General features: G+C 41.9%; 1 protein-coding gene across 1 annotated transcript; it reads left to right on the top strand.

The window, feature by feature from the left end:
• The first annotated feature begins 6,237 nt into the window (after positions 1 to 6,237).
• LOC120019378 (myosin heavy chain, fast skeletal muscle-like) lies at positions 6,238 to 23,705 on the top strand. Its single transcript, XM_038962668.1, has 39 exons — positions 6,238 to 6,461; positions 6,834 to 6,980; positions 7,355 to 7,511; positions 7,956 to 7,983; positions 8,248 to 8,356; positions 8,510 to 8,602; positions 9,035 to 9,095; positions 9,266 to 9,364; positions 9,686 to 9,789; positions 10,175 to 10,313; positions 10,576 to 10,694; positions 10,847 to 10,996; positions 11,091 to 11,261; positions 12,782 to 13,085; positions 13,434 to 13,498; positions 13,594 to 13,681; positions 13,798 to 13,915; positions 14,073 to 14,196; positions 14,635 to 14,771; positions 15,241 to 15,496; positions 15,691 to 15,933; positions 16,282 to 16,458; positions 16,555 to 16,700; positions 16,880 to 16,970; positions 17,286 to 17,675; positions 17,797 to 17,923; positions 18,109 to 18,227; positions 18,473 to 18,669; positions 18,808 to 18,991; positions 19,102 to 19,267; positions 19,430 to 19,554; positions 19,715 to 20,023; positions 20,241 to 20,444; positions 20,602 to 20,727; positions 20,856 to 21,026; positions 22,433 to 22,537; positions 22,634 to 22,729; positions 23,135 to 23,266; positions 23,572 to 23,705. The coding sequence occupies exons 1-39, from the start codon at positions 6,246 to 6,248 to the stop codon at positions 23,590 to 23,592; spliced, it is 5,814 nt and encodes a 1,937-aa protein (XP_038818596.1). The 5' UTR covers positions 6,238 to 6,245; the 3' UTR covers positions 23,593 to 23,705.
• Positions 23,706 to 24,667: the final 962 nt, after the last annotated feature.

Here is a 24,667-nt window from a genome sequence, read left to right as displayed (position 1 = left end):
CAAGTGTTTCTCCTTGTAAATGTATTGGAGTAATATTACATTTATCCCTCCATAGACTTCCCACTGCATGCTGAAGGTGAAGACCTCATACCTATACTGTAGACCACAGAGAGATCCGATACAGGCCAGCACATTATTTTGACCTTATTAGTTGACCAGAAGGTCCTCACATTGCTGCTACCGTAATAGATTTATAGTGAGATATGTGACCTGGAAAATAAGATCTCAATTAACCGAGCCAAGATTGGTTGTTTTGTGGGTCCATGGCACAGCATTTGACATTTCATATCCAGATTTAGATTTTTCCTGGCTGTGACATTTGAATGGATTGAATCATGAAAATAATTCTGATGTGAGCCAAGGCGCTGGGGTGTCTCAGGTCAAACTCCAGTCTGTGGTGATAAAACTACTTTGCTAGCACAGGCTGAGTCGTTTAAAGCACCCTTAAAATGTATTGGATCAAGAGTTACTATCCAATCCTGCTAAAATAAGTATAAAAATGTACAATAACAGTTTTATAATGACAGTTTACTCAACTGCTTAATGACATCTGTCAGTTAATAACAGTATATCAGGGGCCTTCAACTCCTGTTTTGGACAGTCCATCCACATGGTGTGCAGGCTCTTGTTCCACCCCAGCACTAACACAGCGGCTCCAGCTGAATCAACCTGTTGTGAAGGGTCATGTCGCTCCTACAGGACTGTTCTATTATTACATTGAGAGATACTAATCTTATTAATAGTTTTGTTTATTTAGTAACATATATATTTTTTTAAATGCTGTCCCCCTTTGATGTCACTACTGAAACAAACATTAAAAGACTGTCGAATGAATGTGCCTTAAGCCACGCCTCTACAAATATCAAAAGGTGATGGGATTGGACCCTTCTCCAGCATGGCCACATCGTGAGTAGTCTGTCTGCCAACATTTTGGAGAACATTTGTGAGCAAATTGGTAAATCTTCATCTATTTTTAAGAAGTGTCACTACCGAACATCTAATATATTAAAAAAAATATTTCAAGATTGGTTTTGGGACTAAAATGTATGTTTTCTGGTATGTTTAACTGTCCAAATGAAAGATAGCCAGCCGTATGTTAGCCAAGGGGATTCTTTACGAAATGATAGTAGTTAATCACTTAGCATTAGAAAACAATATACATGAAAGCATAATGCATTTTGATATTTTTACAATTTTTTTTATGCCTCCACTGCCTTGTTGTCACTGATGTAACCTACAGTGCCTTCAGAAAGTATTCAGACCTCTTGACTTTTAAAAAATGTTGTTACCTTACAGCCTTTTTCTAAAATTGATTAAATTGTTATTTTACTTCATCAATCTACACACATAATGATAAAGCAATAAAAATAAAAAAACGTATACAATATAAAAAACTGAAATATCAAATGTACATAAGTATTAAGACCCTTTACTCAGTACTTTGTTTAAGCACTTTTGGCAGCGATTACAGCCTCGAGTATTCTTGGGTATGGCACACCTATATTTTGAGAGTTTCTCCCATTCTTCTCTAGAGATCCTTGCAAGCTCTGTCAGGTTGAATGGGGAGTGTCGCTGCACAGCTATTTTCAGGTCTCTCCGGAGATGTTCGATCGGATTCAAGTCCGGGCTCTGGCTGGGCCACTCAAGGACATTCTGAGACTTGTCCCAAAGCCACTCCTGCGTTGTCTTGGCTGTGTGCTTAGAGTCGTTGTCTTGTTGGAATGTGTACCCTCGCCCCAGTCTGAGGTCCTGAGCGCTCTGGAGCAGGTTTTCATCAAGGATCTCTCTGTATTTTGCTCCGTTAATCTTTTCCTCGATCCTGACTAGTCTCCCAGTCCCTGCCGCTGAAAAACATCCCCACAGCATGATGCTGCCACCACTATGCTTCACCGTAGGGATGGTGCCAGGTTTCCTCCAGACATGATGCTTGGCATTCAGGCCAAATAGTTCAATCCTGGTTTCATCAGACATGAGAATCTTGTTTCTCATGGTCTGAGAGTCCTTTAGGTGTCTATTGGCAAACTCCAAGCGGGCTGTCATGTGCCTTTTACTGAGGAGTGGCTTCTGTCTGGCCACTCTATCATAAAGGCCTGATTTGTGGAGTGCTGCAGAGATGGTTGTCCTTTTGGAATGTTCTTCCATCTCCACAGAGGAACTCTGCCAACTCTAAGAAGAGTCTTAGTGGTTCCAAAACACTTCCAATAAGAATTTCATTTTATTCTGTCTCGGATTGTGTCGAGGCACAGATCTGGGAAACGGTACCAAAAAATGTCTGCAGCATTTAAGTTCCCCAAGAACACAGTGGCTTCCATCATAATTAAATGGAAGACAATTTAATCAATTTTAGAATAAGACTAACGTAAAGGCACTGTATAATCAAAGACAGAAAAGGTTAATGATAATATTAAGACAGTCAATAATACAGTAGAAAAAAGTCTATATACAGTATGTGCAAATGAGGTAGGATAAGGGAGGTAAGGCAATAAATAGGCTATGGTGGCGAAGTAATTACAATATAGCAATTAAACACTGGAATGGTAGATGGACAGAAGATGAATGTGCAAGTGAGATACAGGGGTGCAAAGGAGCAAGATAAATAAATAAGTATGGTATGGGGATGAGGTAGTTGGATGGGCTATTTACAGATGGGCTATGTACAGGTGCAGTGATCTGTGCGCTGCTCTGACAGCTGGTGCTTAAAGCTAGTGAAGGAGATATGAGTCTCCAGCTTCAGTGATTTTTGCAGTTTGTTCCAGTCATTGGCAGCAGAGAACTGGAAGGAAAGGCGGCCAAAGGAAGAATTGGCTTTGGGGGTGACCAGTGAGAAATACATGCTGGAGCGCGTGCTATGGGTGGGTGCTGCTATGGTGACCAGTGAGCTGAGATAAGGCGGGGCTCTACCTAGCAGAGACTTGTAGATGACCTGGAGCCAGTGGGTTTGGCGACAAGTATGAAGCGAGGGCCAGCCAACGAGAGCGAGCAGGTCGCAGTGGTGGGTAGTATATGGGGCTTTGGTGACAAAATGGATGGCACTGTGATAGACTGCATCCAATTGGTTGAGTAGAGTGTTGGAGGCTATCTTGTAAATGACATCGCCGAAGTCGAGGATCGGAAGGATGGTCATTTTATGAGGGTATGTTTGGCAGCATGAGTGAAGGATACTTTGTTGCGAAATAGGAAGCCGATTCCAGTTTTAATTTTTGGATTGGAGATGCTTAATGTGAGTCTGGAAGGAGAGTTTACAGTCTGACCAGACACCTAGGTATTTGTAGTTGTCCACATATTCTAAGTCAGAACCATCCAGAGTAGTGATGCTAGTCGGGAGGGCGGGTGCGGACAGCGATCGGTTGAAAAGCATGCATTTGGTTTTACTAGCTTTTAAGAGCAGTTGGAGGCCACGGAAGGAGTGTTGTATATGTTTCCCTTACAAGCCTCAACTCCAACCTCTAAACCTTAATCAACATCAGTTCCAAACCCTCCCCTATGAACTCTGTTTTCCTGTTTCACTGTGTAATTAATACCCTAAACCTGGATTCCTACTGTAATCTCCGTCCCCTCATTGCATTCTGACTAATGGGCCATGGTGGCAGCAGACATCCTAAACCAGTGAGTTCTATAGAAAACATCCTAATACTTCCTTCATTTTACAACTGATCATAATCAAGTCCAGTATGTTAGTGCTGAAGTGGAAGAAATACAATTCATTTAATTCAGGAAGTAAACTGAAATGAAAAATGTTCACAAGGCTTTTAAATGAGAAATAATTTCAGTTTGCTTCCTGAATTGACCTGGAATGACCCCAGCCCTGATTTCGATACTGTGCTCACTGCATTGTGAGAAGACCATGGCTGTAAAGTCAGTTGAGATCTCTGTAGCCAAATGCACAGTTGTCTAGTTGGGTATGACAGCTGTACATATTCCTCTGACACTGATCTAAGGTCAGTTTTATCCCGGAGGGTAACTTCTGCCCAGAGAAAGTTTGGAGCTAAACATGTCCCTCAAATACAAAAACACTGGTCATATATCATGCAAGATCTTAGCACATTAAAATAACTTGAATGTCTGCATGGTGCTAATGTTCCCTCCACCCACAAACATGGCAAGTAAATATATTGTCTAATAACAGTGGTATCGGTGCCAGAATTAGGCTGTGTTGGCAGATATACCAAACAATAAACCTTGGCTGTAGTGAAGATGAGAGCACAGTCCAAGAAATGAAAAGGCCTTGATGGGGTCCTTCCAGATGGTCACCCTGCTCAACTAGTGTATTCAGCAGATATGGGGCTTCTTGTACTGATGTGCTGGGTGGACACTGAACCTGAACAAACAGGGTGTATTCAGTGAGGTGAAATGTTCTGAACATTGCTGATAGAAATGTATTAAATAGAGCTGACATGATTCCCTGTTCTACCTGACAGACAGTCATATCTGTTCTTCACAATACATTTCTATTAAAGATTAATTTGGCTGCACCATATTAGACAAAAATAGCATTGAAACAATGATTTGAATGCAAAGGTTTGAAAGCAGAAGAGATGGGATCGACATTGAAGAATGTGAACCTTGTTCAATTACATGTATTAAAAATGATATAAACTAATTTCTCTACAAGTTGCTAGAGCTGTCTTTTAGAAGGATATAAACACTGTAATGTAACGGATTCATATAAATGTATTGTAAATGTAAAGGAATGACTTTATTGTAACTATTCATTTTATATCAGTTTTATTGAAGCCAGCTCAGCTGCTAAGCGGTTAACTTCAGAGTGTAATTAAAGTTTGAGGCAGTTATATCACTGTCAGCAATATGAGTGGATAAGATTATTGAAATACTGTACTGGAGTTATGTAAGTCATAAGAATCCTACTGGACAGTTTTAGCCAACTGAAATGTGAGACAAATAAAAGCGCCTCCAGAATTCATTAGATCATTCTGTAGATAAATAACACATTAGATTTAACGGTTTTATAAGCTGTTATTAAAAGCCTAAATGTTTCAGTTCTAGCTTTATATTATTCATTTAATATGGTTCCACCAGGGTGATAAATCAAACTGAGCAAAGCACGAGGTAACGGCCAACTCCGTCACAAGCATGAGGTGAGGAGACAGTTCAGATGTGTTTACAAGCTAAATCATATAAATAATAGGTGAATATATATATAAAGTTGTTGATGAAGATTAATGCCACTAAAATTGAACTAAATAAGGTCAGATTAGATTTAATGAAAACTATTTTAGTTGTAGTGGGGCAACATGGACTCAGTCCATTACAGTATGAGGGTCAGTAGAAGTAACATTGGGATGAATCAAACTTTTGATATTGTCATAATTATTAGTAATGACATCTCTCATTTACGTAAAGTTCAGTGAAATTCAATTCAGAGACAAATATGACATTAAAAAGTAATGTCATGGGAGTGTGGTGTTCCTGGAAGTGGGAGGTGCTAGTGAGACACAGAAATAAACAGGTCTCTCATCCAATCCATGTCCTTTCCCAGAGTGGTCCATAATTAACTTTTGCTTGGTTAGCACTTCCAACCAGATATAAGGAGGCTGAGGCCCCAGCATCCATAAGTCAGAAACCTTCTTCCTCTGTGGTAAGACCTCTCCACCTCCTTAGATTTGTATATGTGTCTCATCTTTGCACTCAGCATCTGAGGCAGCAGCTAACTGCACTGTTTGAATTGACTTCTGCATGTCTCTTGTAAGATTTGACAATATGCAATCAAGTGGCATTGGTTTAATAAGTAAAAAATAAATAAAAATGACATATTTTTTAATCTTAAATCTGTGACTTCCATTTACAGTCAACAGTGGTGCTCCTGCACTTGAAAGGGTGTTCTAGAATGTAACAGGGTTTTCAGGGGTATTTATTTGAATTCCTAACAGAATGTGTAGTGAAGTGAGTTGCCATTAGGAAAATGAAAGTTAGCAGTTGCACCTGTAGTTTATTTGACATGGCTGTAATGATTTAGTTAAATGTTTTCTAGCCCTTCCGGGGCTAAATGATAAGGCTTTAGACTTGTGGGTTTTCACAACACTCTCATGTTTCACAGGGTCCTCCAAGAAGTACACATTCATCTGTAGGAGGGGGAAAAGAAGGTGAGACATGGTTTGAGTCTCCACATAAAAAGTGATGAGATTATTCTGTGAGATACTGCTCACCTAACTCCTGTTGACTTGGGAGGAAGCACAACAGAGTCAATAATGTTTCTTGTTTCATCTCTTTCCTAGTTATCCGTCACCATGAGTACGGACGCTGAGATGCAAATCTACGGCAAGGCTGCCATATACCTCCGTAAATCTGAGAAGGAGAGGATGGAGGCACAAGCCGCACCCTTTGATTCAAAGAACGCCTGCTATGTGGCAGACAAGGTGGAGCTGTACCTTAAGGGTCTGGTCACTGCCAGGGCCGACGGGAAGTGTACTGTAACAGTCACGAAACCTGACGGCACTAAGGAGGTAAGCCTGATCTGAAAAGTTTAAAGTTTGTGCAATTACTCTAATTCTTGAAAAATCATTGAAATGACTCAAACAATGACTATAGGCAATAAGAAATCACTAACAAAAAATATATATAAAGAAGCATTTCATTGTTTTTTGTAGACATTATACAACCTTCAAACACATCATTGTTATTGCTGCTCTTTAAAAATGACATAGAATGTTGACTCGACAAGAATCACCAGTTATGTGTCAGTGGGTGATAACTAAGTACTTGGATTAAATGTGGATATACATTTGTTAAATGATTCAACTTGTATTTAATGAGCAAAAAGCATTCAGTCATGTCCACTTTGATCTGCGTGTAATCTACATTTCTGACTGTTTCAGGAAGGAAAAGAGTTCAAAGATGCAGACATCTATGAGATGAACCCCCCTAAGTACGACAAGATTGAGGACATGGCCATGATGACCTACCTGAATGAAGCCTCTGTGTTGTATAACCTCAAAGAGCGTTATGCAGCATGGATGATCTATGTAAGAAACCTGTACATACAAACACACACATACATGAACATAATAAATACACACATATGTAACAGTATAACTTTAAACCGTCCCCTCGCCCCGACACGGGCGCTACTTCTAGGTTTCAGAGCAAGTGACGTAACTGATTGAAACGCTAGTAGCGCGTACCCGCTAACTAGCTAGCCATTTCACATCCGTTACACATACATGAACATAATAAATACACACATACAGTACTACACATAAATGAAAGGTAGAAACTAAAAATATCAAAACAGTAGACCCACATCAGTTTACCAAAGTACACCCACATTCTCACATAAATCCAGGTAAAAGTACATCTGACTTTGTTAATCTCCTAAATGAATTATGCTTTCATCCAGACCTACTCTGGGCTCTTCTGTGCCACGGTGAACCCCTACAAGTGGCTCCCTGTGTACGACGCAGAGGTTGTCAACGCCTACAGAGGGAAGAAGAGAGTGGAGGCTCCACCCCATATCTTCTCCGTCTCTGACAACGCCTTTCAGTTCATGATGATTGGTACGATATCTCATGGATGGATGGATGGATGGACAGATGATTGGAGGGATGGATGGAGGGATGGGCAGATGATTGGTTGGATGGAGGGACAAATGATTGGATGGATGGAGGGACAGATGATTGGATGGATGGATGGACAGATGATTGGATGGATGGATGGATGGATGGATGGATGGATGGATGGAGGGAGGGACAGATGATTGGAAGGATGGATGGATGTCTATAAATGCTTACAGATGGATGGATGGATAGATGGATGTTAAAATATGCTTCAGAGAGGTATCTACTGTTTTCTAGCCTAGGTTAGAACAGTTTGCTGGGAAAATCTGATCTCACTACCCTTGAATGGAAAATGTTCCAAAATGAAATGCATGATGATGCTATGAATTAAATAATGTCCCCATGTGTTTTGAGTATGATAAGCAATGTGTTTTTTGGTTCCAGATAAGGAGAACCAGTCCGTCCTGATTACGTAAGTTGTTTACTAAAATGTCACTTGAGAAAGTGTTTCTATTGTAATAAGTTGGGTCACTTGGTGTGATGAAATACATGACATTATGAATGGATTAGAGCATTAGGCTATGTGTAATAACGAGTCGATGAGAAGGAGTATTTGTTAAAGACTTATGTCAGAACACAGGTTAACAGTGTATTTTTCTATGCTATTTCTTAGTGAAAGCAAATCTGACACTCAAACATGTAACGAAAACCCGTCTTTCTCTGTCATATAAACCAGTGGAGAATCCGGTGCAGGAAAGACTGTCAACACCAAGCGTGTCATCCAGTACTTTGCCACCATTGCAGTGTCTGGTGCCAAGAAGGAAGCAGACCCTGGCAAAATGCAGGTAAGTTGTTCTTATGTTTGCCTTTTTAACACATTTCAGTTTGGTTGGATGTGTAAACTGTTTTTCCAGTGGTGAATCCGCTTTCAAGCAATTTAGAAAAACTAACTTTACCAGCTTACCAGTATTTGAGCAACTTGTGTTTGTCTCAATCAGGGGTCTCTTGAGGATCAGATCATTGCAGCTAACCCTCTGCTGGAGTCTTACGGTAATGCCAAGACAGTGAGGAACGACAACTCGTCTCGCTTTGTAAGTATGAAGAGCATACTGTGGAAGTTACCTTATATTGTAAAAATGTAATTCAGTAGTTCCCTATTGTTACACACATTTATGATATTTTTTAATGCTGAAAATTTGAAATTCAAACTTTTCGTATTTTCAAGGTTCTAAAGTTTGCAATTTCCTCTTTAAAATGTCAGACTTGTTTTGCTGTAATAGTTTTGTTTCATCAACTTCTACAAAATAAAAACAATGAATCAAATCCATTATTTATAATCCACATTTCCTGTTGCTGCAGGATTTCTTTTCCTGCTGTAGCAAACTGGATTCTACATCAAGATCCTATATCTGTATCAATAGATCCAACATCTGTCCAACAAACTGTAACATTTAGAGAGATCTATCAAAGTAAAATGTTAGATTATTTTGTTGGTCTATTTCTAACCCCATGCTCTACTATAGGGTAAATTCATCAGGATTCACTTCCAAGCTGGCAAACTGGCTAAAGCTGACATTGAAACCTGTGAGTTGGTTTTGATTGTTTCTCAATGCTTTCCTAAATTCACACAGATACATTTAAATGTAATGATATCCAACAAATTATCTAATTCTCTCTCTCTCTACTTTCTATGTGTCATTCTCTCTCTCTCTACTCTTTCTCTTTGTGTCATTCTCCCCCTCTCTCTCCCCCAGACCTGCTGGAGAAGTCAAGAGTGTCCTTCCAGCTGCCTGATGAGAGAGGCTACCACATCTTCTTCCAGATGATGACAGGCCACAAACCTGAGCTAGTTGGTACGCCAGTGGAAATTATTCCCACCTCCATCTATGGAATATATAAAAAATATTCATAATCCACACTAATAATACTATTACAATGAGTACATCCAAGGTAACAAGGCATCTAGACATTTGGAAGAAATGGGAAATATCTATCAAGTAATGCAGTGTGATGCACTAGTCCACAAGTCTCAGTCTCCTCTTCTGATGCTATTCATTGTATACTACATGTATAATTGAGTCCATCTATTGAGTAAAGGAGGGAGAGATACTGTAAAGGTAGGACAGCGGCATTCTATGAGATTTAAATGACAAGCTGTTCTCCGTTGTCCACAGAAATGGCGCTCATCACCACCAATCCATACGACTTCCCCATGTGCAGCCAGGGACAGATCACTGTGGCCAGCATCAATGACAATGACGAGCTGGATGCCACAGATGTGAGTCAAACAAAGGGTTAACCAAACTCTAGATATGGAATGGGTAGGACCACCATACATACTGAATGCTCTGTGCAATTCCAACTTGGTGGCAGCTGGGAATGTTTATGTATGTTTTTGTTTGATACCAAATGCCTTGTTAGTTAGGGATTAGGCGTGTGTCTCAAGGAACTCTTTTGTGCGTTCCAGAAGAGAGCACCACTAAGTGCCCTGTGGAACTGTGCTGCCATCTACTAATGTGTTGGCCAAGCGTAATCATGTGGAACAGAGAAGCCAGTCAAATCTATCCATCTCATTTGTTCTGCAGTGAGCAGCACAGAACTGTAGTGTAACTGAGCAAACTACCGTTCAGTTCATCACTGTTGTACTTCCTCTTTAATGCCAGGATGCCATTACAATCCTGGGCTTCACTAATGAAGAGAAGATTGGCATCTACAAGCTGACAGGAGCTGTATTGCACCACGGCAACATGAAATTCAAGCAGAAGCAGCGTGAGGAGCAGGCTGAGCCAGACGGCACAGAGGGTGAGTTCCACTCATAGATATACAATATGTAGAGCATTAGTCCCATTCCCAGTCCCCAACATAGAAATAGAACACCTAAGACAGACAGTGCCACATGAAAGTCAGGCAGGAGATCATTTTTGGAGAACAAATTCCAACCTCCAAAATGTGGGTGAATCAAAATCTAACCCACAAAGAAGTTAACCAAACTATTATGTCAGTGTGAAATCAGAAACAAGTGATCTTGTGTCCCTGAGTCTGTTGTTGTTGGTTCTCTCTCCAGTGGCTGATAAAATCGCCTACCTGCTGGGCCTGAACTCAGCTGAGATGTTGAAGGCTCTGTGCTACCCCAGAGTGAAGGTCGGCAACGAGTATGTGACCAAGGGACAGACTGTGCCTCAGGTAAGGCGGCCAAACACAGCATCTACCATTTTCTAAGCACTGGATTTATTTTGGGGACGAGTGCATTGCTTTTGTTTTTCCCAAGCTTGTTTCACCTTATCACGAGACATGGTCAATATCTCATGTATTAATTTGAGGTATTATCATTGCAGGTTAATAACTCAGTCAGTGCTCTGGCCAAGTCCATCTATGAGAGGATGTTCTTGTGGATGGTCATACGTATCAATGAGATGTTGGACACCAAGAATCCAAGGCAGTTCTATATCGGTGTGCTTGACATTGCCGGGTTTGAGATCTTTGATGTGAGTATGACACCAGAACAAGACAATTAGATGTGATTCAGATGGATTACAGTCTTGTATGATGAAATGGTCCCTTTTAAAACTCCATCAACAGTACAACAGCATGGAGCAGCTGTGCATCAACTTCACCAATGAGAAACTGCAACAGTTTTTCAACCACACCATGTTCGTCCTGGAGCAAGAGGAGTACAAGAAGGAGGGAATCGTCTGGGCCTTCATTGACTTCGGCATGGACTTGGCTGCATGCATTGAGCTTATTGAGAAGGTAAGCTGTCTGTGAGGATTTTAATGGACCATTATAATGGACCATAACAGCAAAGCTCATATGGAGCGTTGTGTGAAATATTATCACAGTGGTTCAACGGACAGTAGCGGCGTAGCGTTTAAATTACTGGGGAAGCCAAAGCAGTAAAAAAATATATATATTACAACCTATGTGTTGTGATAATTGAATTGTTTGCTCTGTAACCTGTTAGTTTATATGCCTTGCCACCGTGATATATAGGCCTAAGCCCGAGACAATAAGAAGACACAGTGGCAGAATAAATTCAACCACACCTTTGTTTCATCACAAAACCGGAGAGCAACATCTGTCTTGTGGAGTCCACAAAGCATAATGCATGTAACAAACAGTTACATGACCTACAGCATGGTCAGTCCCTCCACTATTCCAGCACCATTTCAACTTCAACCTTTCAAGTTCATCAAATCACCTCTGCTTAGTCTAATACAGTGACAACTAAAAGATTCCAAAAACGAGTTTATTCCAATCAATGTCAGCTAAATATCGTGTGGCTGTCCATGGTACTAATTTATGTGAGTAGAAAAAACATGTTGACTCACCCTCCTTGTAGAGAAACGCCAATGCCATCCTCCTGTCTTTCATGTTGCTGAAACAGTCTCTGTCATACAGTACACGCGTTACAATTTTGTTGTCCTTGGCTACCTGGCTAAAACCATTGCTCGCTATTCTAACTTCCTTTCCTGGGCTACGATTAGCCAGCTAGTTAACATTCGCCTTCTACACTTTGCTACATATTGAACTTCCATACTCTCAGACCAAAAGAACAATGTATGAATTTATGGTTGAATCAGAATTGCTGTTAGAATCATTGGCCAGGACGGGGAATTAAGTAAAACTATGAGTACAAGTCCCTATCTCCATCCATGGCCAATTTAGGAAAGGGCCCATTTTAGCTAGCTATCCTCCAGAGGAAAACAACAAAATGAGATGCAACAATTGAAGTTTTTCTTTCTGTCAATGACGTTTGGATTGATGTGAAGCCAAATTCAAACTGGCTTCATTTCACACATTTTTTGCTGCACCAGGACCATTCACAGATTAGCTCACTCAGTTTAGCTCAACTCTGATTCGCTGTTATTGTATAAAAAAAATATCAACGGAGGCCAAATGTTCGTTGTCTTCTTCCCATGCATTCAATGTTACAATATCATATTAGTTTTGACAGACAGCATCAGATAGAAGAGCTACACATACAGAGAAAGAGGGGCGCAGTTTTGCTCACTCGGATGCTTTACCTGGAGAGATATATTCAGCCTCTTGCTAAACGAGATGAAATGTATGTAAAATAACGTGTCATTTTTGGGGGGGAAGCCTGGCTTCCTTTGGCACTCATTAATATGCGCCACTCCCTGTTGAGAACTCAATATGTTTCCTATTATTTGTCCCTAAAGGAATATAATCCTATAATATAATCACCAAATTAATAAACGTGATCCTAAATGGAAATATCACTAATTTGATATACATCTCTTTTCGTAAAGCCATTGGGCATCTTCTCCATCCTTGAAGAGGAGTGCATGTTCCCCAAGTCTTCAGACACCACCTTCAAGGACAAGCTGTACGCCCAGCATCTTGGCAAAACAAAGGCGTTTGAAAAGCCCAAGCCTGCCAAAGGCAAGGCAGAGGCCCACTTCTCCCTGGTGCACTACGCCGGAACTGTGGACTACAACATCACTGGGTGGCTGGAGAAGAACAAGGATCCCCTGAACGACTCAGTTTGTCAGCTGTACCAGAAGTCCCCAGTCAAAATTCTGGCTGCCCTGTATCCCCCTCCCCCTCCTGAGGGTAAGACCAGCATCACGTCAAATTATTTAACTAAGCACTACTTATAACTTAGACCGAATGTTCTTTAAAGTCTTTGAATGTATAGAAATTTCCCAGGGTGTTTTCACCAGGTTAATTTATTCATACACTTGATTAATTCAAATCATACAATAGGTGTTATTTTACACAATGACATTGGCAGCATTTGCCTGTAGATACGTGTGAGATTCTCTGGTTTATAAATAGTGTGCTTGCTGAAGACAAGACCACTCTAGATTTATTACATACTCTTATTATTATTCTATTTCTTCCACCCGCTCTAGGAAATGTACTTTTCTAGTTATATTTAACTTTTCCCCATTTTAACAGATAAAGCCAAGAAAGGAGGCAAGAAGAAGGGTGGTTCCATGCAGACAGTGTCCTCCCAGTTCAGGGTGAGCTTTTGAAATGTGTATATTCAGTCCTTCAAAAGGTGCAATTATTCTAAATTACAGTCGGCCTGAGAAAATGGTTTGTAACCCTCTTACAGGAGAACTTACATAAGCTGATGACCAACTTGAGGAGCACTCATCCTCACTTTGTGCGCTGCCTGATCCCCAACGAGTCAAAGACTCCAGGTACAAGAAATATTGAGTTAAATATGTCATCTTATCAGTACAGTATCAGTAACCTTAACAATCCCAATCTTTAACCTGTTTATGAGTACTAAAAGAGACTTGGTTTGTTTTACCAGGTCTGATGGAGAACTTCCTGGTTATCCACCAGCTCAGGTGTAATGGTGTACTGGAGGGTATCAGGATCTGCAGAAAGGGCTTCCCCAGCAGAATCATCTATGCTGACTTCAAGCAGAGGTACATACGCGCAAGCAAGCACACACACACACACACGCACACACACCACATAAAACATCTGCTCCAAGGGTTTTCCCAGCATCAGAATAGGCTTACCTTTTACAAAATATAACCAACATATTACAACTTGACATGTTAAAAATGTCTCCTCATTCAGGTACAAAGTACTGAATGCCAGTGTCATCCCTGAGGGCCAGTTCATGGACAACAAGAAGGCTTCTGAGAAGCTGCTTGGGTCCATTGATGTGAATCACGAGGATTACAAGTTTGGACACACCAAGGTCAGTCAAAAACCCCCAGCAAAAGCTGACAACAAAACACAACTTGAATAATAATTTAAACCCGTACCATATAAAATGTCTCCAGTTGATCTATCCATCCTTTTGTTCTTTCTTCTTCATGTAACTAATGGAAAAGTTGGAAAAACATTGTGTTTTTTTCTTTAGTCATTCATCACAAGTATAGACGAGAAACTAAACTCATTACCATGTGCATTGTGTTATAGTGGTATGGCTGCAGTTATCTGTATCTGTGTACATTATTAATCTACAACTGTACAATAACTAACAACTTAGAAACCGATCCAATGGTATGTTTGTAACCGTTGCAGAGTTAATGTTGTTTAAATCAATCAAGTGGTGGTGTTCCCCTCTTTTGATTCAACCCTTTCTATCTGTCACCATCTGTGGTTCCATTGACCATGTTAACATGTGTCTCAGGTGTTCTTCAAAGCCGGTCTGCTGGGTGTCCTGGAGGAGATGAGAGATGAGAAGCTGGCCTCTCTAGTCGGCATGGTCCAGGCTCTCAGCCGTGGATTCCTCATGAGGAGAGAGTTTAGCAAGATGATGGAGAGGAGGTGAGGAATAGTAGACATCTTGGCAAAGCTTTCTGTCAACCACCTGTATCTAATGCATTATGATTACATACTGTATATGCTGTGAGTTGTTCAGAATGAGAAAGTACATCTTATAATGGTCAACTAAAGCTTTTTGGTTCATTCATTTAGTCCAGAAATGGATGTAGCAACTAAGGATTCTAGCTTTATAGCTGCAGTTTGAGACTTGGCTGTTCAATTGGCATTTAAATGTGTGGTATTTATCCATTCATTCTTGAGGAATATAAAATGTCTCATGAGCTTAGCATGACTGTCAGTCGTTGCATCTAGGGCACTCACTATGAATTTAATAGGGGTTACATTTCCCGAGCGCCATTCCTCAGCTGTAAACAAACAGTGGTGTGGGGCCCCATTTTGTTGTTCTTCGAGTCACAGAATGTAGCTTTAAGCATGTCACTCACCATGCCACTCCATCCTTTCTGTCGACCAGAGAATCAATTTACGCCATCCAGTACAACATTCGCTCATTCATGAATGTGAAAACCTGGCCATGGATGAAGTTGTACTTCAAGATCAAGCCCCTGCTGCAGAGCGCTGAGACTGAGAAGGAGCTGGCCAACATGAAGGAGAACTATGACAAGATGACGACAGACCTGGCCAAGGCTCTGTCCACAAAGAAGCAAATGGAGGAGAAGTTGGTGGCCCTGACGCAGGAGAAGAACGACCTGGCGCTCCAAGTCGCATCTGTGAGTCAGCAACAAGCTTCATAAGGGCACATCTACACACACAAAGACATACATACAAACCCACAAACACATATGAACACACTATGAAGCATGTGTTTAAAACATTTTTATTGCCAATGTTATATTTTCCATGAATTTCAATTGATTTACACAAAGTGAGGCCTCTGATTTTTTTTATCCTGTTCTGAAACCAGGAAGGAGAGAGTCTGAACGATGCTGAGGAAAGGTGCGAGGGGCTCATCAAGAGCAAGATCCAGCAGGAGGCCAAACTCAAAGAGACGACCGAGAGGCTGGAGGATGAGGAGGAGATCAATGCTGAGTTGACTGCCAAGAAGAGGAAGCTGGAGGATGAGTGCTCTGAGCTGAAGAAGGACATTGATGACCTGGAGCTCACCCTGGCCAAAGTGGAGAAGGAGAAGCACGCCACTGAAAACAAGGTCTTGTATCTTGCCATAGCCAGTCGAACCAAACATTAATCAACTCAAAACATAGCTTAACAGAAATGGAATTCAAGTTGTATTGTGGGTGCAGGAAAAATTCTGACAAAATAGTGGAATTTCAGTTGTGGGGTACTCCCCACATTCATTGTATGTTCTGCTCGCCCTCATTTATGACTTCCACTCAGTACACTGGCATGGTGAACACTGCCATCTAGTGTTGAATCTACAGTACAGTAATTGTAGATGCAGTTCTAATCTAAATGAATTGAATGCAATATATAACAAACTATATCTCCCCTTTATGGTGAAGTGACCAAAGACGAATTATGTTGTGGCCATTTCCAGGTTAAAAACCTGACAGAGGAGATGGCGTCTATGGATGAGAGTGTTGCCAAGCTGACCAAGGAGAAGAAAGCCCTCCAAGAGGCCCACCAGCAGACACTGGATGACCTGCAGGCAGAGGAGGACAAAGTCAACACTCTGACCAAGGCCAAGACCAAGCTGGAACAGCAAGTGGACGACGTGAGTGGAGTTTGACATTTTGGCTATGATAGTATGTAAGATGATATTATCTTCAGTTGTTTAGATTTGAACAATATATGTGTTTTTATCTTCTAGCTTGAGGGTTCTCTGGAGCAAGAGAAGAAGCTCCGTATGGACCTTGAGAGATCCAAGAGAAAGCTGGAGGGAGATCTGAAACTGGCCCAGGAGTCCATAATGGACCTGGAGAATGACAAGCAGCAAGCTGATGAGAAAATCAAGAAGTAAACACAAACAAATGACTACCGTATTACCTGCTATAATGGTTGTTCTTGACTAATTCTTGTAATTATGAATTAGCATGTGAATGTGATTCTTAAAAGCAAAGTGAATGGTATGATCCTCTGCCTTTACACTATCAAAGCAAAACCAACTCTGCAGTCAACGTGTTTGTGTTTCTTAGGAAGGAGTTTGAGACCACCCAGCTCCTCAGCAAGGTTGAGGATGAGCAGTCTCTGGGAGCTCAGCTGCAGAAGAAGATCAAGGAACTCCAGGTGCAGTACAGGATATAAGCTCCAGTACAGAAAAGCACAGACTTGAATCATTTCCTGAAAAACATTATTCTGGTAGTACACATTTTTCCAGGTGGCTTCTGATAGCTGAGTAGGTTGGACGATGGTGTTTCTTAACATTGTGGTTTTGGCTCCTGCATGGGACACTGTCTACTGAATATATTCGTGTAACTGGCTTCGTATTAAACACATTTATGCAAAATATTGCATTCAATTCATACTATTATTATTTTGTGAGGTTCAATTGTTTCAACTGTATTTTAGTGTTCATCCCCCTGCTCCTGCCCCCTGTTCTAGGCCCGTATTGAGGAGCTGGAGGAGGAAATTGAGGCTGAGCGTGCTGCCAGGGCTAAGGTTGAGAAGCAGAGGGCCGATCTCTCCAGGGAACTTGAGGAGATCAGCGAGAGGCTGGAGGAGGCCGGAGGTGCCACTGCTGCTCAGATTGAGATGAACAAGAAGCGTGAGGCTGAGTTCCAGAAGCTGCGTCGTGATCTTGAAGAGTCCACCCTGCAGCATGAGGCCACAGCCGCCGCTCTGCGCAAGAAGCAGGCCGACAGTGTGGCTGAGCTCGGGGAGCAGATCGACAACCTGCAGCGCGTCAAGCAGAAGCTGGAGAAGGAGAAGAGCGAGTACAAGATGGAGATTGATGACCTCTCTAGCAACATGGAGGCTGTCGCCAAGGCTAAGGTGAGTAGTGATGTTTTGATCAAGCAGTGTTGAGGATGGTCAACTACATTACCATTCAAGTGAACTGAAGTTGACAGGAGTCACATATATAAAGTAATGATGGTACATGTTTCACTAACAGGGCAATCTGGAGAAGATGTGCCGTACTCTTGAGGACCAGCTGAGTGAGCTCAAGACTAAGAATGATGAGAATGTTCGCCAGGTCAACGACATCAGCGGACAGAGAGCCAGACTCCTGACAGAAAATGGTACCATCAACAATGAATAACAAAACAATGCTTTCCTTTAGTAGAAAACAAAACGTGTTGTGGGCTGTATCCACACAGTTTCTACTGTACTATTCACTGCCCAATTGCCCTACAATACCTCAAAATACATTTTCAATCTTAGAGAACAGAGACCCTATTTACAAGATGTCCCTCTGTCCCTGCAGGTGAGTTTGGCCGCCAGCTGGAGGAGAAGGAAGCCCTGGTGTCTCAGCTGACCAGAGGCAAACAGGCCTTCACCCAGCAGGTGGAGGAGCTGAAGAGGGCGATTGAGGAGGAGGTCAAGGTAAGGGACCCAAAATGGGCTCCACGTCCACAGAGTTTAGAGCTATATCTTCATATAGACGGTGACTACGCTACCCTCTGAGACTCCTACTATCTTGCCACATTCAGAGACTACAGTCTCACCATCCTTAGAGACTCCTACTGTCTCACTATCCTCAGACTCCTACTGTCTCTCCACCCTCAGAGACTTCGACAATAATTTGTTTGACTATCTCACTAATCTCTCTTTGTCTTTCTTTCTCACAGGCTAAAAACGCACTGGCCCACGGTGTCCAGTCTGCCCGCCATGACTGTGACCTCCTGAGGGAGCAGTTTGAGGAGGAGCAGGAGGCCAAGGCAGAGCTGCAACGCGGCATGTCCAAGGCCAATAGTGAGGTGGCTCAGTGGAGGACTAAGTATGAAACTGATGCCATCCAGCGCACAGAGGAGCTGGAGGAGGCCAAGTGAGTCGCACACAACAGCAAAAACTAAAATATAGGGTATTGATGGTGAGGGTGGTAGGGGGCTCTGAGAAAATGTTACATCAACATGTATTGTAACATTTGTTTCAGCCCCTAAAACCTCCCTCTGTTGTCCAACAGGAAGAAGCTGGCCCAGCGTCTGCAGGATGCTGAGGAGACCATTGAGGCGACCAATTCCAAGTGCGCCTCCCTGGAGAAGACCAAGCAGAGGCTGCAGGGAGAGGTGGAGGACCTCATGATTGATGTTGAGAGAGCCAACGCATTGGCCGCCAACCTCGACAAGAAGCAGAGGAACTTTGACAAGGTGAAAATGAATAAACCTATCTTTTTTATCAATTTTATAATTGTTGCACATTTCTAATTTAAAAACTCAACATCAATGACTTCTAATGAAACTCCCATGGATTCTCCTAGGTTCTGGCAGAGTGGAAGCAGAAGTATGAGGAGGGCCAGGCTGAGCTGGAAGGAGCTCAGAAGGAGGCTCGCTCTATGAGCACTGAACTCTTCAAGATGAAGAACTCCTATGAGGAGGCTCTGGATCATCTGGAGACTCTGAAGAGAGAGAACAAGAACCTGCAACGTGAGCATTTCACAGCGATTCTATTTGGCTTATGTTTGATTAGCAAGATGAATTGCTGTTAATTAATTAAGTGTTATCATGATTCAATATCAACTTCAGTACATTGCCAATATCCACTGAAAATCCCCCAAGTCTAAACTGCTCATGTGTTTGTGTGTGCAGAGGAGATCTCTGACCTGACTGAGCAGATCGGAGAGACTGGCAAGAGCATCCATGAGCTGGAGAAGGCCAAGAAGACCGTGGAGACAGAGAAGTCTGAGATCCAGACCGCTCTGGAGGAGGCTGAGGTACAATCTACAGCTGTTTGTTGGGAAAAGCAGTGTTAACTAACCAATGCCATCTACAGTGAAAGGCTCTCTGTATTGGTGTTTATTGTAGTCATATATATTTTATTCATACATCCAAATGTACTGAACACAATTGGCCTGACTGCTTCTGTTTGTCCAGGGAACACTGGAGCACGAGGAATCCAAGATTCTGCGTGTGCAGCTGGAGCTGAACCAGATCAAGGGTGAGGTGGACAGGAAGATCGCTGAGAAGGACGAGGAGATGGAGCAGATCAAGAGGAACAGCCAGAGGGTGGTTGACTCCATGCAGAGCACCCTGGACTCTGAGGTCAGGAGCAGGAATGATGCCCTGAGGGTGAAGAAGAAGATGGAGGGAGACCTGAACGAGATGGAGATCCAGCTGAGCCACTCCAACAGGCAGGCCGCTGAGGCCCAGAAACAGCTGAGGAACGTCCAGGGACAGCTCAAGGTAAAGGGACTGGGACAGCAGGCTCAAAAACCTGAACATGGAGAGGGATTTGTTTTTGAATCTGTAGAAAATAATAGAACAGAGGATTTGAATAGAGTGGTTTATGTACTAAAGGTAGCGATACTGGGGAAATTCTTACCAATGAACATTTCTATCACTGATCCTATCACCCCTACTTTCACAAGTCCAAATTAACGTATGTCATTGTGAACCCCAGGATGCCCAATTGCACCTTGACGACGCCGTCCGTGTCGCAGAAGACATGAAGGAGCAGGCAGCCATGGTGGAGCGCAGAAACGGTCTGATGGTGGCTGAAATCGAGGAGCTCAGAGTTGCTCTGGAGCAGACAGAGAGAGGCCGCAAAGTGGCTGAGACTGAGCTGGTAGACGCCAGCGAGCGCGTTGGCCTGCTGCACTCCCAGGTATGGGTCAAAAGCCATTTCTAATGAAACTCAACCAGGCATACAGTTGAAACATAGCTGGAATTTGACAGTGCTTGCCTTAGATTTTCATAATTTCAGTCTTGTGCCTTGCAAGTTCTCTTGAGAGTCAAACAAATCATCTTGTTTACTCCTTCAGAACACCAGCCTTCTGAACACCAAGAAGAAGCTGGAGACTGACCTGGTGCAGGTGCAGGGAGAGGTGGACGACATCGTCCAGGAGGCCAGGAATGCAGAGGAGAAGGCCAAGAAGGCAATCACTGACGTGAGTCCTTGAATTGCATCAACTTGATTTGTCCCCAAGTGCCAATGGTAGCAGGGCTGGTTAAGAACAACAAAGATCTGAGGGGGACGTTATGATTGGTGCATAAATTAAACAAACTACTATTCCAGGCGGCCATGATGGCTGAGGAGCTGAAGAAGGAGCAGGACACCAGCTCTCACCTGGAGAGGATGAAGAAGAACCTGGAGGTCACAGTCAAGGACCTGCAGCACCGCCTGGATGAGGCTGAGAATCTGGCCATGAAGGGAGGCAAGAAGCAGCTCCAGAAACTGGAGTCCAGGGTGAGTTATCAGCAGGGTGGATTAGGGTGGATTGAAAGACTGATTGCTGGAAATGTATTTGACCATGTAAAAATACACAGGAGCATTTTGTAATTACTTTTTATCTCAATAACCCATCTAGATCAGGGGTTCCCAAACTGTTTTGTTGCAAGGAACACTTTTGTGATAGCGAATTCATCAGGGACCCCCCTCATAATATCAGAACACAACTCCTACTTTAAAGTGGGATAAAAATAGCATCCACTCAGATTTACTATGACTTCTGCAGTGCATGACTGGACTAATCAAGTCTCAGGCCCTGGGAAATAAAACATTCAAGTCCCCCCTCTTTGCATCAGAGAAAAAATGTTGCAGTTTTAAAGCTTACATTACAGTGCATTTATGATCACAACAAAACCAATTATAACAATTTTACACTTATTTAGTGGAGTTGATACAGAACCTTTAAATAAACGCAAATGTATTCATCTAGTTGCTTCCTTCAGGCTTAAACTGTTGTCTCAGCAGACTTCTTCTAATCTGCCATTTCATTCATAATAATAATAATAATTCACAATAAATTTCAACACACAATATAATATACATTCATCCAATTAATGTCATAGTAATAATAATTTATCTCTCTATTGTTACGTCTCATTCACCGGCCGTTTCTAGGGGAGCTAGCGTTGCTATGCGGGGCTACAAGCTAGCAGGCTAATGGCTGAATTAGCTTGTAGGCTAGCGGACTTTAATTTCATAAAACCTGAAAACAAAACATAACATCTTAACAAACATATGTACACACTACAGAAACATTACCGTCTTAAATATGGTGATTTCCACTCACTTACTTTCAAAATAAAGATATACAAATGTATTTATGTCGGTGCTTCTCTCTTGCTGTTGGCTCACTTGGCTACCTTCTCTCAACTGCCATAGCGCGAGCCCCATAACGGAAACAATGTCACAACATTAAAACATGCGAGTGGCGGCCTCTAGTCACCTTACTGGTACTGCACCATACACCACTAAACGCATGACAACATGGATAGTCATGTTCCTAATACAAGAAGAATTGAGTTGTAAGCATCCCAGACCCGTTGTTTATCTAAGAGTTAATAACATAAATTGTGGATTAATAATATTGCATTGTACTGTATTGCACCCTCTAAACATTTTCCAAAGATCCCTGGCTGTTTAATCTGTTCTTGCTATAAATATTCATAAACACATTGAAATGTAAATTTCACTTTGGGAACCACTGACCCAGATAATGAAAAGTTGATGTTATTATTACAGACCCCTTCAATTAAAATAATAAAATGACTTGACTGAGTAGAAGACTATACCTCTGTTTTACAAGTATTTGTTACGTCTGATTTCACCACCTCAAACAAATTCCTACGTTTATTTTTTTCACAAAGGTGCGTGAGCTCGAGACTGAGGTGGAGGCCGAGCAGAGAAGAGGTGTAGACGCGGTTAAAGGAGTCCGCAAGTATGAGCGCAGAGTCAAGGAGCTCACTTACCAGGTAAGAGAAAGTGCATTCTTTATACACTTGACACTAACACAGACAGGTTTGTGTATAAAACTATACTGACATTGATTCTTTGCTCTTCTCTCTCAGACTGAGGAGGATAAGAAGAACGTTAGCAGACTTCAGGACCTGGTAGATAAGCTGCAGATGAAAGTGAAGGCCTACAAGAGGAATTCTGAGGAAGCGGTGAGTCACAGACTTAGTCAAATACTCAGAAAAAAATAATAAATCCCTACAAAACGTAATGTCCATGTGGTTTAGTTGAAGTGTTGCTACAGCACACCAGTCATCAATGACTCAAGTGATATTACAAGTAATTGCTTAAGAAAAAATCAACATTTCTGAGTGTTTGCTGCGCTGGGGGCTGGTCTGGTAGTGCCGGAAGCAGCGGTTTGATCCCCCATTCCGCACACTCACTTCATCTGCTGTATCATCTATCTCCCTGTATACATTGCTATCCTAAAGCTGTCTTTTTTTGTATATATATATATTTTTTTTTAAATACCTTTAAAAACAGAATATTAATTTGCTACCTGAAGTTTCAAACTTTAAATGCTGATGTTCTGCTCTCCCTCTCTTTTCCTCACGTAGGAGGAAGCAGCCAATAGCCATATGTCTAAGTTCAGGAAGGTTCAGCATGAGCTGGAGGAGGCTGAGGAGCGTGCTGACATCGCTGAGACTCAGGTCAACAAGCTCAGAGCCAAGACCCGTGACTCTGGAAAGGTACAGAACTGCTTCTAAACCTGTACCTGACACATGTTCAGATATGACCACATCAACACCACCTATGATTCAGTCTTCTCAGAGGTCAATACAGACCTTTTACACTCAAATGTATTGAAGATCTCTAAGAAGAACATTTCAGGAAGGGCTAAACAATCTAATGAGAGTTATTCAGTTAGTACTTCAACATCTAAAATCCAAGCTGAGCACTGAGCACTAAAGACTTGATCCATTATAGTCTATCCATATATTTACCATGTTCATTATTATTACTGATCCATTATATTATTTATTTCTTCTTACAGGGAAAACAAGCTGCTGAATAAACAAGACCAAAGTATTGAAGATCAAAGTCTTACCATTTTCCTGTGTTTCATAAAATATGATTTTCATGGTGAAATGTTGAGCGTTGATTAAAAACATGTGGATCTACATACACTTCCTTTGTGACTATGGACTTATTACTCAGCAAACAGCTTTTTAATACCATAAAATATTGTACTTTAAATAATGGAGCAATCTGGGATTCCAACAGCAAAAGTCACCCCGACAAAGCAGTCCGTTTTTGGGGTAAACAGATGAGGGATGAGGCTGGAGAAATGTAACCCCTCTCAAATTCTCTGCTTCTTTTTTCAAGGTAATGCTGGTAGATTGCCATTGGAAATAATGACTCTAGTGTGTAAAAATCTGACACTGGCTAAATATGCATGTCAATTTTGAGCCTTACCCACAGCCGTTTATTTTGTACTTGTATTTATTATGGATCCCCATTAGTTCCTGCCAAGGCAGCAGCTACTCTTCCTGGGGTCTGGCAAAATTTAGGCAGCTATACAATTTTAAAAACATTACAATACATTCATAACAGATTTCACAACACACTAAATATGTGCCCTCTGACCCCTACTACACTACCACATATCTCCGACACAAAATCTGTTATCATGTTTGTGTGCCTTTAATGTGTTGCTTCACAGTCCCTGCTGTTCCTTACTTAACCTGTATTTAACTAGGCGAGTCAGTTAAGAACAAATTCTTATTTACAATGACGGCCTACCCCGGCCAAACCCTAACCCGGACGACGCTGGGCCAATTGTGCGCCGCCCTATAGGACTCCCAATCACGGCCAGTTGTGATACAGCCTGGAATCGAACCAGGGTCTGTAGTGATGCCTCTAGCACTGAGATGCAGCGCCTTAGACCGCTGAGCCACTCGGGAGCCCCATAAGGTGTATTTTCATCTGTTTTTAAATCTGATTCTACTGCTTACATCAGTTACCTGATGTGGAACAGAGTTCCATGTAGTCATGGCTCTATATAGTATGGTGCGCCTCCCATAGTCTGTTCTGGGCTTGGGGACTATGAAGGGACCTCTGGTAGCATGTCTTGTGGGGTATGTATGGGT

The sequence above is a fragment of the Salvelinus namaycush genome, chromosome 2, assembly GCF_016432855.1.
Source record: "Salvelinus namaycush isolate Seneca chromosome 2, SaNama_1.0, whole genome shotgun sequence".
Classification (NCBI taxonomy): domain Eukaryota; kingdom Metazoa; phylum Chordata; class Actinopteri; order Salmoniformes; family Salmonidae; genus Salvelinus; species Salvelinus namaycush.
This window is presented reverse-complemented; position numbering and strand designations above follow the sequence as displayed.

What these genes read in the sequence shown, in the direction of transcription:
- LOC120019378 (XM_038962668.1), top strand. Translation starts at nt 6,246, where the DNA reads ATGAGTACGGACGCTGAGATGCAAATCTACGGCAAGGCTGCCATATAC. An exon ending in AACCAGTCCGTCCTGATTAC is followed by an intron (nt 7,984 to 8,247) that starts GTAAGTTGTTTA and finishes CATATAAACCAG; the next exon opens with TGGAGAATCCGGTGCAGGAA. An exon ending in TGAGCCAGACGGCACAGAGG is followed by an intron (nt 10,314 to 10,575) that starts GTGAGTTCCACT and finishes TTCTCTCTCCAG; the next exon opens with TGGCTGATAAAATCGCCTAC.